Consider the following 14,047-nt stretch of genomic DNA (forward strand, 5'->3'; position numbering starts at 1 on the left):
GCCAATTCAATTGAAGTATCTCGCACAGTGTGTGTGTGTGTGTGTGTGTGTGTGAGAGAGAAGCTAATGCTAGGCGGGCTACGGAAGGTGTGGTGTATTAGAAGAGAGGGGAGTGCTTAGTCATCCCCCAACAGTTACCGTCTCAGTCGCTCTCCCCTCCACGTTAAATTTACCTCTTAAAAAGTACCAACTTTCTCAAAACTAGATTTTAAAAAAGAAAAAAAGATGTTGAATTCAAGCTTAAGAAGAGGAAATTCCAAAACTAAAATCTTTATTAAATCTCGAAATTTATTGATTGAGATAAAGTGTATTTTTAAAAGTGATCGCGGGGGGGGGGGGTAAACGTTTTGTTTTCCACACACAGCAGTTTCAAATAGACAGTCGGATGGCCCGGCGGGTCGTCTGCCGTTGAGTTTGCAAATGCGGCCGGTCTTGCAAAGGTGGTCAGGGGCACTGCAGCGGTCGCCCAATCATTAGCAGTGAAATACTGAGCAGGACGACGAGCTTTTGCGTGCGCAACCAGATCGGCATGGACATAGGCTTAAGAACGGCGGATTGGTAACCCTGCGAAGGTGTAACAGCACAGCAACAGGAAGGTCCCAAATGTGAGTGCTAGCCTCGAGCGTATCTCTGGTGCTCCTTGGGTAGCTGCTTCTGTAGTGACGAGTTTCACTGATGGCTGGTCCAAGGCAATATGTTTTGTCTGTGGAATGTCTGGATGATGTTCAGGCAATGTCCATGATCAGTGGCGTCGGCTACGGAATACTTGAGTGGAATCAAATTTGTGCCTTGCACGAGTACCTTCAATGATCCATCTTCGGCAACACATGGCAAACAACCCCTTCGCCTCCGTCTGTTCAGATCCCTTCACACACACACACACAGACACACGCACTGAGTCATCCCTCTTACCAGGCCGTATTCAAGGATTAGGTCTAATCTATTCAAAGCAGGAGTGTTGCTTGCGCTGTCGTTCGACGTTTAAATCTGAGTGAGATGGTGCTCTCGGTCCTGTCATTTTGCATTTTCATGCTCATTTTGTGGTCAATGAAACAAAATAATAAACTCTTGTCTCGATTACAACCTTCACGAAAGACTTGTTCACAGTGTGCGAGTGCGGTCGATCTGCTATCAAACGATCAGTCTGCCTGGGAAAGGCCCCGCGTGGAGTGGTGACTTGTGAGTTCTCTACGTACTGTATCAATGTCGAAGACAATTTGCAGTCCGGAACGCCACACCCTGCGACACGGCTGAGGTTATCTAAGAGATGGGAAACTGGTCGGCTTCCACGGGGAGGTTTGGGCGAATGAAAAGTGCTCCCGTCCGAATTCACTGGAGAAAGCACAGATCCTCTCCCTCCCTTCGCCGGCCGTGTTGCTCGTCCTCGGGCGGAGAGGTGCGGATCATGCTCCTCCACCGGCGTGTAGATGCGTATCATGCGTGTGATGCAAAACCCACACAGTTCACCCAAGTCCATGGACAGTTCATTGCAAGTGTGGTTGGCAACCACGACATCGTGGCACCCTTTCCGTGCTGCAAATTTACGGCCATCTGCTTCTTGGCTGACAAGACCGCCATTGATACGTTTGCCCTCAGCGTCACTGTTTTGATGCCCACTCGGGTTGACGACGCCATGTCGCAGCAGGAGGCTTTGGACAGAAGCCTCACCCAAGTCATCGACTTGTTTGGCCCGTAGAGTGAGCGAGCTCTGGGGTGGCTGATGCCTTGGGACAGCCGCCAAGGGGCGCATGCGCAGACATTCGGATTGGGAGCAAAGACAAGAGGAGCAAGGTAGCAACAATTAGTATCATTGAATATATTTGTTATCATGCACATGTAATTCCCACAACCTTGGGTCGGAAATGACTGCCATGTTGACCGAGAACAGAAGTCAAGGGGAAAAAAAAAGTGAGGCGGCGTCTACTTCTGGGTTGATTAGAGTTCGCATATCGGTAGTTACTCTTGGAGGGTGCGATCCAATCCGCCATCAGTCCACAATCCGGGACGTGCTCACAATCCTGGGGGGCCTGAAGATCCCGAACGTCTCCCTGCGGACAGGCCACACACCCTCTGCAAGCTCTGGCGGCCATCGGGCCCTGCTTTTCAAGCCTGATGACGGGAGAGGGCCAATGGAGTTGGCTTCCGCCAAGAATGATACTTGGATGCATGTGACTATGTTCCGGCCATTAAGATATCTTTTGCAGGGTGGTAACGGAAGACTTAGCCTTCACATCAGGGATAGACCGAGTCACTTCGCTAAGGTCCTTTCTTTGTCTCCCTCGTTTTCGGGTTAGAAATCACGCGATGCCCGTTTGGGGCGCAGTGGGAGCAGCTTGAAGTGAGCAAGACGCGAACGCTACTGGGTATTTGAATTGATGATAATTATAATAAACACGTCTCTGAGACGGACCATCTGGCGTGCCATAAATCTATCTACACAAGCCGTCACAATCATAACGCTATACCAGTGAAAGACCGCGAGCGCGGGCTGGGCGTCGGCGTCGTCGTCCGACCCTCCTCCACCGTCACATCCCGGGTGACCAAGATGTTCGTCCGGAGCTGCTCGTTGGACACCCCGGAGCCTATCAGCCGCGACTCGCTCCCGCTCCTGTCCCTCTTGTCGTCGCTGTACCTGACCTTTGCCCTGATGGGCGACTTTGGCTCCTGGGCGCTCACCCAGGCCGAGATGTTGTTACTGTGGTACAGCGCGCCGTCGTTCTCGAGGTCGTTGGCCCACGTCGTGTCCAGCTCGATGTTGCCGTGGTCGCGCTTGCCGCTGCTCCCCGTGATTGCCGCCTCGGAGGCCCCGCTGCCCTTGGAGCCCTTGTGGTAGCCGCCCCCGGGCACCTGCAGCTTGCCGCTCTTCTTGGACCGCAGCGCAAAGACGCTGAGACGCCGCCGGCTCGGGGTCGACTTGGCGTAGTACCCTGAGGTGTCCCTGACTGTGCGCAGGCCCAGGCAGGGTATCCATGAGCCGATCAGGTGCCTGACGGTCGGCAGGCACGCGCACAGGATGGCGCAGTTGAGCTCCACCATGGACCAGATGGCCCCTGGGGCGCCGTAGTAGGAGGGGTCGCCCGCGTTGACCACGGCCTCAAGCTTTGTGGCGCGGACAACCGAGATTATGCACGTGCTGTTGTGGGAGACATGTCAGAAAAACCTAGAAGACAGCGATGACACAGGATGACTGCCTGCCTGTGGGATGGGGTGACATGAAGCTTGGCTGAGACCCTGCGAGTCCCATACAGCTGCCGTATGGAAACCATAATGGGGGAGGGTGTGCTCGAGGGCCATTTACGCTGGGGCCTAACTCCCCAGATTCTTCAAAGCTTTGATCCCTTCGCAGGATTTGGCTTTCGGGAAGTGTATATGACAAGGATCCAAGAAGAAGACTTACAAAAATCCCAGACAGAACACCATGGTCAACAGGACCCTCTGACGAATGGGAAGCTGCAATGAATTGATGAGTGGTATCGGCAGGAGGAAGACGATGAAGTCGGTGGTGATGTTGATCCCCGCCGCGATATACCAGATCGTCAGGCTGTCGAGGCAGTGCGGCGCGAGGCTCGGGATGAAGACGCTCGCCGGGCTGCAGGCGAACGACACGAGGATGGACTGCGCGACGTTCCACGAGACGGAGAAGCAGATGATGATGATCGACACCCGCTGGAGCCAGGCGGCCATGAAGATGCGCCTGTACTGGAGGAGCAGGCTGATCTTGACGCAGCAGAGGGACCAGATGTAGAGCTGGATGGCGGCGAAGAGCGATTTCAGCTGGCTCATCAGGTCGTCCGGGCTGGCGAGCCACCAGTGCCTCCCCGTTCCGTAGTGCCCCTCTGAAAAACCCGTCAGCCACGCGCATATAGGATGGTTTGTATGTAAACCGTGGAGTTGACGGACCTAAACATGTTGAGATATTCAACCCAATCGCAAGAATCTTGATAATTGTCAGCTAATTGATTTCCCGTCGAGATCAACGCCGAAACAAAAATTCGTACCTGCGTGACAACTATCATGAGATCATCGAGGCCGGCATTTCGAAGCTGTACGAGTCTCGTGTACATCCGTAATATGACAACAACAGTGGTGATGAAGCCCAGAGTCGCCGACAGCCCGATCATCAGCTCCGACGACGACTCATGATCGAGAGAATGGTCGGGAGCGTTGAGCGACATGGTGACGGCGGCCCGAGTAGGGGCCCTCAACGAGTATCAGTCTCTCAGGCCGTGGCTGAGGAGACGTATCGACGAGTGTGTTGGGGCGTGTGATGGGGAGGAAGGGCGGATATTTTAGTCTTTCACAAGAGACAGAATGCCAATAATAATAACCACGCGGGTATCTCAGGAACCGGTTGTGGCCAGGGGTCTCGATTTAATACACCAAGCCTTTGCGTTCTGCTCCTTTGTCCCAGCATTAACACGCAAGAGAATTCCAATGAGCGCGCATGGCGAGAGTGTTGACCCCAATACCACCCACCATCTTGGACTAGCTCAGTTCGCGCCAACCCAAGCAGGACGCTGGCCCGCCCAATGTAACACGATTATAATGTCCGAGCACACTACTAAATTGATGATGCGCGATGCTAGATCTTGGGAGCCGGGAACGTCGCTGTCGAAAGAGAGCTGTTAGTGCGGCGAAACTGCACCCAGCCGATTCCGGGACAGCCACAGGGCCAACGCCTCGAGCGAACTGGCATCTTGCATGTGCTGCTGTTGCATGGCTTGCAGAGTCTTGCATGGGCAGAAGAGGAGACCCCTGTGTTGGAATGTGAGAGAGAGAGCCCATGCGTGTCTGGGCTCCCAGAATGCCCGCGGCAGCAGCTCGTCTCCTGCCGCACTATTTCCTGCAGCATTCCACAAGCGAGTCCCTTCCTCCGGCAAGACCCACGGCGAGCCTCATACATGCGGTATCACAGCCCGTGTTTTCAGGGGCGGGTACCAGTTTTCGGTTCCAGGCAGATGGTCTCATCTTGGAAGTTGGCAAAGAAAAAAGAAATGGCAGCATTGCTCTGCATATACGGCCTTGATTGACCGAGGTGGCACGACAGCACAGTGACACCGGCTGCGCACACCTTTTCCGTATCCCTTTGTCTCGCCACTATTCCGTCACCAGATTCTTGGAAGTTCATCCTGATTGCGCAGGCCGCCCAGCCCACGTGTGACTCCGTGTGTGCAGCTGCTGCTGCATGCACGTGGAGAAAGCCACCCAGCAGGTATAATTCAGGGTCTAGCATCTGGGCAGTCCATACAAGATGTTTACAATATGTAGGCCGTTAAGAATCATGTGCATGTCGATGCCCTCCCTCCCAGTCAGCTAGTCTTTCCCACTTCAAGTATGATAGCACGGTGCACAGTTCACTAACAGGAACCTTATCCTTCGATCGCGGGTGCTGATTGATGGGCGAAATAGAGTTTGAGCTGATATCATCAGTGCCCACTCGACCTCGGTGCAATTACAATTTACGGGGACTGCAGCCCGGCCTCTTGACTCAGGTGCCCGGATCCCAGCTCCGGTCTCTTCCCCGGCGGGTGTTAATTGGACGGTGCGTGCAAGAATAAGCAGGGCCCACACGTTCCCTTGACGGAGGTGGCTTTCCCATCTGCCCATCTGCCCATCTGTCCCCCCTTCCCACCCCCAAGCTTTTCCCAGCGGACGGCTACTGCGGGGGGTTTCATGGACATCATCCGGAAGCAAATCGGCTTTATAGCCTCGTCAAAGTCACACGAGTGTCACCGTGGTGATCTACGGTGTCATTGTCGCTGTCACTATTCAATAGCGGCTGTGAATCGGGAATAAACACATAAAAGACTCGTCAATGCCCTCAACTTGGACCGTTGTACGGCGTTGCACGGGTAGACTGCCACCGTAGACTACTACTTGTACATCTAGAGGCGTTCCATGGTTGTCCCTCGGTTTACGACTCGTTATCCGGTATCTCTGCTCCGATCGTAAAATCGCCAAGGACCCTGTCACAACCCCACAATGCCCTTTTTCGGCCGTGTTAGAGTCGAGAGACACGGGTGGCTTTGGCGTTTGAGACTGACGGCTGTTTATCCGGTATCAGTGTCGGCACCAGCAGCTCGAGTCTTGCAATTCAGGTTTCCGGCTGGTAGGAGGGCGACCCTAACTGCCTAGTTGAGAAGTCGGCGTAGGGTGTCTGAGTCGTACCACACAGCTAGACTAACTAGTTCGCGATCTGAAAGGGGACCAGATCGGCCAGCTACACTAGTGCCTGTTAACGTCGATTTGGCATGCCACTCGGAACAATACCTGCCCGAATATTAATTCACATACTATTTCGCGTCACAGACTACGCAGCTACCACTAAGTAACGGTTCAAGGTCACGTTCTGCTGGCCACATGGAGAAGGCCGTCTTGGTCTTGTCAGGGCCATCTTGACCATGAGGCAACAATAGGATGCAATTGAGCACTGCTCCCTAAACCGCCCTCCCCCCCCGTGCACCCTCGGCACACTTGGCGAACACCCCGGAAGCGCTAGAGACCGTTGAGGTCGCAGAGAGCCCGTGCCCTGGCCCGCTCCGAGTCAGGGAATCGCTGACAGGTGACCCAGGATCTTATATGATCTTCTCCAGGATGCCCGCCCCGATCGCCAGTGCCCGCCGGCGGCCGAGGTGCTTGGGCCAGATTGGAACCCCCTCGCACTCCTGTGCACCGACCACATAGTATAGGAGATTGCAGAGGCCGTCATGTTGCGACTGGTTGAATTACCAATGCTAGATGATGACAGCAGTAGAGCAAACCCTGGGGGTTTGTGCCACCCTACCTCGAGTCGGTTGAGCCTCGGTAATGGTACCCGGTGTTGGGACAAGAGAACCCCCCCTCCGCCCGCAGCGGCACAGCGGATAATATGGTCTTGTCCCTGGGCCGTACGTAGCGAGGCACTGATTTGCACTCGCCCAGTCGCCATCCTAACTACCCGAGCCACATTCCGATGAAACGTCTGAATAGGCCCTCTCGTTGCCTAGTGCTACTGGGATCTGCCAGACCCAGGTGCCTTGGCCTTTCGGGATCCAGACGAGATGAACCTGAAACCAGACTCGAAGGCTTGTCCGTTCTGGATGTCCACCTGTCTGGAAGAGACCCGTGATATCGTTCGCGGTGGATTAAAACCATTAGGCTGATATACCCATGCCTTCTGATTTAAATCCCAGCCTACACTGTATGCTGTCCATCTGGGGTTGAGATGAGATCGACCCTTGGTTGTATATTGTCAACAACCCTGAAACCACGCTCAGACATTTGGCGACAACCACCATCGCCAACCACCTCAACGCGATCTCTTCTCAAACCTGGCTGTGCCACTCGATACCTTCTTTTTTCGGCCGCCTTGTGTGTCAAGTGCCATCCTCCCATTGGATGCGTGAAAAGCTGCCCGCTCGGTGGCGTTCCTTGTGTGGGTCGGAAGGGGAGGGGTTTGTTTGACCATTGCCAACTGCAGCCCGTCTGCGCCACCGACACATTACAATCCTCGGCGCTCGCTTCGACTAATCTGGCTGCTGTACCTAAGTGTGGTGGGCCTCTGGGGTTTCATATCGGTCTTGAAGTGGCTGTCTCCGAACAACATACCCAGCTGCGAGAGGCGTTCATGACATGTGCGACCTTGCCCCCTCCTGTTCACGTGCTGCAAGTGCTGCAGGCCAAGCGGGCCCCCAGGGGCCGAAGCAGGTCAGGAATGCTCCGCGGGAATGTCTCTTTCTGGTGCACATCCGGCGACACAGCCGACAACAACATACTGTACATCGATCATGCCGCATGTCGGGATTTGAGACGAACTCCCCTCCTCGCCCTGGCTGAGCGAGCGTGCGTGCGTGCGGTTCGGTTGTGGGGCCACCGTAGCACCCCGATGCATGCCGTCCACGTATGCCGGATGTCACGTTTTCCGTGGCGCTGCTTGCTTGCTGGCAACTCACCAAACGCTGCCCGTTGCAGTAATAACCACAGGGTGGTATTCCCATGGTCGGGGCCACGATTGCAAGCACCAGGTTAGCGTGGTGTGAATGGGCACATTCAAGGAAGGAAGCCCAACCATGTCGAGCCGCGGCCGTCCGGGTGCAGCGGCGTGCATCCGAGGGGGTCCCGGCGCGTCTGGCAGTTTCTTGGTATATCCATGCCCGCCAGCCACTAACCGAATATTACTACACAGCAATCATGACGATGACTCGTGTGTTTGGCAAGTTCCATTCCCCTGAGGCAGCGATCCGAGTGCCAATGTTGTGATGTGTGTTGACAGAATCTTGGCCCAGCGCGGCTCTCACGAATAAGCGACAAGGTTTACCTGCCAATCCAGCTATTCGGGACTAACCCCTTGGAACTCGATGTGCAAGACCAATGTTCTCGAGCAGCTGAGATCAACCTGCTGTGATGGTCTCAAGCCCAGATGCGACCAATGACAGCAGCCACGCGGGTGATATTCGGCTCCGGAAAATCCGCATCCTACTCTCGTCGAAGGGGGGGACCCGGCTCGCTGTCGCGCCAATTCGACGGAATCATCTCCCGGGTAATAAACTAGAGGGAAGCCGCACGCGTAAACAGCGTAGCAGCCAAATCTGAAGATTGATTGACCCTGTCGATCGATTTATAGCGGCGGACTTGGGTGGACTTATTAATTCCATCCCAAGTCAGTGAGAGTTGCGACACGCGTGGAGGAGCCCAGCGGCAGGCTGTCGGATGGCATTAGAGCTGTCGTTGGTTTGTCCCCTGGTCTGAAGCATCTCCTGAAGTCCGAGCACTCTTCCTCCAGTGTTGATCTCCCTCTTCGCTACCAGCGGACGAAAGAGTTGGGAACTCCTGACAGGCAACGGCATCCATGCGCAACCCAGGCTTTGGGACGCAGCACTGTCCAACAACCCCGGCGCAAGCCACATCTGTGTCCCCCAGTCTGCCAGCCTGGCGCCCTAGCTCTCTAGGACGGAATTCCCACCGTCTGTGTGCTCGCCGAATCAGGTCGGCGGCCCGCAGAATAACCGCACTTGGGCTCCTCCAGGACAAAGAGCTGAAGATCGTCATACGCTTGAGTCAGTAAGTGCCTGCCACTTATCTCTGAATCACAGACCTCCTGTGTGCCCTTATTAATTTTGGGGTTGATTCCATATTTATAAGTGATTACCTAAGTGTAGCGGAATTAAAGGTAGGGATTTTAAGGGTATGTGATGAGCTTGGGCTATTGCCCAAGCCGTAATGCATGCCTGTGCCGGGCCCACACTGCACCCAACCCTCTCACGTGATAGGGCACATACTTAAAAGATAGATCTAAAGTTGGGCCCTGAAAGGGCCCAACTTACTTCTTAGATATCGCAATTTATAACTCCTTTTAAGTACCTTTCAGCAGACGCTTAAGGCCAACCCATAACAGGGTAAGAGATTTATAATTAAATTATAAATTATATAAGAACTTAAAAATTATTAATAATTTAACGCCTTTTAAACTTAAATAAGTTAAGTTCCTTCTTTATGAATTTTTTTAAACTTAAGTAAGCCTTAATAAGGATATTTTTATAATTAAAAGTTCTTATTAATTAATTTATTATAAATTATAATTTCCTTATTAAGAAATTCAACAAAAATTAAACATAAATAATTAATTAAAAAATGTAATGCGTTTATTCCGCACTGCCATATTAGCCATTATAATTAGTAAGGAAGCTTAGGCCCCTAGAACTAACGCGTATGAATGGACACCTAAACCTTTGAGATAACTTGCCACCGCATCGGACCTATTGACAACCGGCGCTGGGTCCGTAGCAAGCCCAGACAAGGATCCAAGCCAAGCCACGGCGGGCGACGAGCCATTCACAGTGCCGTGTGTTGGGGAAGACCAAACTTTCCTCGTGGATCGGGCATTGATCATGCTCGGCTTGGCATGATGGCTGAAGCTACGGGTGAATGAGGCCTCGCAGTTGGTGCTTCGTATGCGCATACTATCACCTTGGTGCCAACCTTGGTCGTGATGAGCTGAAATCAGACGAAAAGCAGGATTGGTCTTGTGGGCGAGATGAGATGAAACAACATGGACTCAGTCGACCTACTTTCTTGGGGTGAATATGACGTCTTGACAGCGAAACATCCGAGCTTGACAGGTCCTCGCGATGCCTGTGTGCTCGCATGGGCGCACGGAAAATGCAACATCAAGCCTGAAGCCTGATCGGGCAGCTGATGCTCTATAGAAGACAGACAGACCATCAGCGCCGGTCGGGCGCATCGCGCACGAACGAACCTTGGCTAGCCTGCTGATGCCCCTGAAACGAAGGATTCAACCCGCGCCTGGGTTTGTGACTAGGAGCTCGTCGGTACCAGTATTCCCATTCTGCCAGTCTGTGTGGCTTATTGGCTTATGAGAGAGTTCGCCGGTGGATGTCGATCCCTCAACTAGCGTGGCTCGCCAGCGGTCACGAGTTCGGCGGCAGACCTCAGCCGTTCTGGCCTAAGTAACTCACTTGCGGCGATTCTGATACTACAGCGCTGGGGGAGGCATGATATGTGGGTTATGTAGATCGAGATTTAGAACCCTTGTTTGTAACGAGGTCGTTGTCTGCAGGAGACGTAGTTATGTGAATTCTGATCAATCATGTGTGACGAAAGTGCTTAGATATTTTACACGAGCAATTCTAGATGTGACGGGAACTTGATATTTCAAGTTTCAAAAATACGTGACATTTTGACGAGTATGCATCGGAGAGCAATATGTTTTCGCTGGCAACTGAAGCAAGACTTCGTGCACCATTTGAATTTTAAACAAGTAGCCAGATGCTGGTGAGAAGCTAGGGAATGATCAGCTGAGCCCGGTGACCTATGCTTTGTACAACCAAGGTTGGGTTTTCGATCTTCGCTGCCAAATAGGGGGAGAGGGAATAGGAGATCAACAACGTTAGCTAGAATACCAGACTGCGTTGAGTTGCTTTCGTCGATTGCGCAGTGTGAGACATTCACGGAGCTGATAATTCACTGGACATTCTGCCACATCACGTCACACGATTTGTATTTTCGTATCTCGGAAGCCCTGGAGGCCAATATAGAGCACCCCTAAAGTTTAGGATGCCCTCTGTAACGTCAGCTGAGTGATCCATAACATATATGTCAAGGGCGTTTACTCGCGGTAATTTCTCGTGTAAAGATTACCTTTTGAATAACGCGATATTGAGAACTTGGAGCGGTAGTGGCGACTGTTCAACGCCGATTGTACATGATTACTAACAAATTGTGCTTGCTTCTATCATGCTGAGCGGTTACAAATGAAACTTTGACCAGCATACGGAACCCCAACTCCGCGGTCTAATCCAACCAATGCAATAGCTGTGACGAAACAAAAAGATAAGCCACTATGGACACCCGAGCTCAGAGCCAGACATGACCCCCAACTACTGCGATGGCTCACTCTGGTCGAAGTCATCGAGGGAGTCCATCGTCGTCTCGATACCCCTCTCGGCCTTCCTCTCCTGCAGCAGCCTCGCGAGCGCGGCGAACCCCTCGTCGTCCTCGGGGATGTTGTTCATATTAAGCTCCAGCTCCCGCAGCTCCGACAATTGCGTGAACGCCCCCGCCAGCGCCGCCGTGTTGGCGCTGATCAGGTTGTTGCCCGCCATCTTGAGCGACTCCAACCTGCTGGGCTGCACGGCCGCCAGCGCGTCGATCAGCAGCGCCGCGCCGCGCGAGCCCAGCAGGCTGTCGTTGAGGTTGAAAACCCGCAGGTTGGGCCACCCGCAGACCGCCTCGGCGAGCGCCGTGTGCGTGGCGCCCCGCGCCGCGATGTTGTTGTCCTGCAGGTCAAGTTCCTCGATCTCCTTCAGGCGGGCCAGCCCCTCCGAAACGAGCAGGTCCATGCCCTCGCGCCGGATACCGTTGGTGCCGAGGTCGACGGTCCGCAGCCGCGGGTGCGCCGCGAACGCCGCCGCCAACTCGGCCATGCCCGGGAGCGGCTCCTCGTCGTCCTGCACGAAGCGGTTACGGTTCAACAGCAGGGCCCGCAGGGGCGGCGCGCCGGCGACGTCCTTGTTCTTGGAAAGGGTCACCAGGGCGTTGGCTATCGCGGGGCCGCTCTCGGGCCCGAGGCCGAGGTTGTTGAGGTTGAGCTTCTGAAGTGGAGTGTGGCTCCGCACGAGCCGGGCAAGAGGCCACTCGACGTCTGGGCCGAAAGCGTTGTCCGCGAGGTCGATGGACTCCAGGGCGGGCAGCTCGAGGAAGGCCGAGACGAGGGCGTCCAGCGCAGGGGCGATCTCGGGTGTTTTACGCCCGGCGAAGCAGTTGGAGAAGTCAGCACGGCGCAACCTCGTCTTGGTCCGCAGTGCTTCCGCCAGGGGATAAGCAGCCCAGATGCCTAGCGAGGCCCCGGCAAAGGAGATCTCCTCGAGCAAGGGAAGGTTTTTGATGGCAACGAGGATCTGCTCGGGAGTGTCGAGTTTGACGACATTGTCATTGAGGGTGAACTTGCGAACGTGGTAGAGGTGACCGTATGTGTTGAAGAACAAGGCCACCTGGTCTGCGTCGGCGGGCTCAAAGGTAAACGAGTCCAGGGTCATGCGGATTGGCTCGCCAAGTGGACGGGTCGCCAGGCCCAGGAGCTCAGCGCGGAGCTTGTCTTCCAGGCTGTGGCATTTGCAGTCCGAGTCTTGAGAGCATCTGGCCCTCCCGATTATCCTGCCTATTGGGCATTGGTTTGCACTGAGCTTCTTCACATGGGCGTCACGGATCCCAGTTGTGCGCCGCGCAGCCGACGGTCTGCGCCTGGCTGCCGATGCCGACTGGGACGAGCGGCCGCCTGGGCCGGAATTGCTAGGAGTGACCATGGTTGGATGCTTTTGTGTTTGGTTTCTATCGAGGAGTAGGGATTGTAGATTATCCGACAAGTCACGACAAGTCAATTGAAGTGTAAAGGAGAATTATTGAATCTGAAAGTGATATTGCTCTGGGCTTATTGGGCAAGACCAACATGGCCTCAAGAAGTCCAGGGCACGATTTAATACCGAGCTGTTCCTCATGGTGCCATGTGCGAAGGTGCTGGGTCAGTGGTGATACGAAAATAGTCCCGTGTAGACAAAGACGAGGTTGCAATGTTTTACGAAGACTTCTCGAAGTTCTGCCGGCTCAAAGCCCTTTGAGGCGGCGTGTCAATCGGTCTTGGTGTTCATACGGCATATTGAAGAAAGGAACGCACAATGCAAGTGGCCATCATGCTAATTTTGCAGTCCTGACATTAGACCAGGAAAATTCGTCCGAGGGCGTTTGTCATCCACGCCGAAGTCTTGGAGCAAAGTCGACGAAATGTAGGCTGGACCCGGGGTGAAATGGGCGAAAAAGCGCGGCGGGCTACTGAGCACGCGGACTTGCACATGTTCAAGAGAAAACCGGACGGTCATTGCTCGAGAACAAAAACGAGATGCCGGACAGATTCCGGGCTAAGCCCTCAACGTTGTTATTCGGTGAACTGAGATGGGCGGTCGTCGACATTCACACGTCGATTGACAATTGCTTGCATGACGAGAACTGCTGCTTCGAAGTCGACAGGACGCGGCCTTGGTGGGTCTGACTAGAGTATCTGTTCCTGCGCATATCCGTATGGTCCAGGTCCTGGTCTCTGGGCCAAGGCCTTGAATACCTCCCGGGATGACGTTGGTTCGGCGGCGTGTTATCCCGAGAATCGGAAAGAGCAATGTTGCGTGGGCGGATGTATATCTCGCCAGTCATTCAGTGGCGGTGGCTAGATAGTCTTCGGGAATTCCATGACCCAATTGGCTTGAGGTGGGACAGTCATTTCGTGTCCTGTAGTTCCCAGACCTTTTCCATTCTAGTACTCAGTCGAATGCGAGGCTGGGGACGTGAAGGGGCGATCTCGGCCGGTTTGTGTCCTAGAAGACCGTTCGACCTTTGCCTGCACACGATAAATCCTCCACGGCGCAGCAGGGCCTCAGTGGGCTGGACGAGGATTGCACCGCTGGAGTGCCTGAGCAGCAATTGAACATTAAATTGGTTGTAGGGGTCCAGCATGCTGGAGGTATCAAAGGACAGCGTCGGGACTGTCCGAACACATGCGGCC

At 54.1% G+C, this 14,047-nt stretch overlaps 2 protein-coding genes across 2 annotated transcripts; both read right to left on the reverse strand.

Annotated features, from left to right (window-relative positions):
* Positions 1 to 2,451: 2,451 nt before the first annotated feature.
* INS49_005390 (uncharacterized protein) lies at positions 2,452 to 4,175 on the reverse strand (the record flags this gene model as incomplete). Its single annotated transcript, XM_043166170.1, has 4 exons — positions 2,452 to 3,133; positions 3,398 to 3,836; positions 3,901 to 3,937; positions 3,999 to 4,175. The coding sequence occupies 4 exons, from the start codon at positions 4,173 to 4,175 to the stop codon at positions 2,452 to 2,454; spliced, it is 1,335 nt and encodes a 444-aa protein (XP_043017202.1).
* A 7,200-nt stretch (positions 4,176 to 11,375) lies between these two features.
* Positions 11,376 to 12,800, reverse strand: INS49_005391 (uncharacterized protein; the record flags this gene model as incomplete). Its single annotated transcript, XM_043166171.1, has 1 exon — positions 11,376 to 12,800. The coding sequence occupies one exon, from the start codon at positions 12,798 to 12,800 to the stop codon at positions 11,376 to 11,378; it is 1,425 nt and encodes a 474-aa protein (XP_043017203.1).
* Positions 12,801 to 14,047: the final 1,247 nt, after the last annotated feature.

This window comes from Diaporthe citri, assembly GCF_014595645.1.
Source record: "Diaporthe citri strain NFHF-8-4 chromosome Unknown scaffold_17, whole genome shotgun sequence".
Lineage (NCBI taxonomy): Eukaryota > Fungi > Ascomycota > Sordariomycetes > Diaporthales > Diaporthaceae > Diaporthe > Diaporthe citri.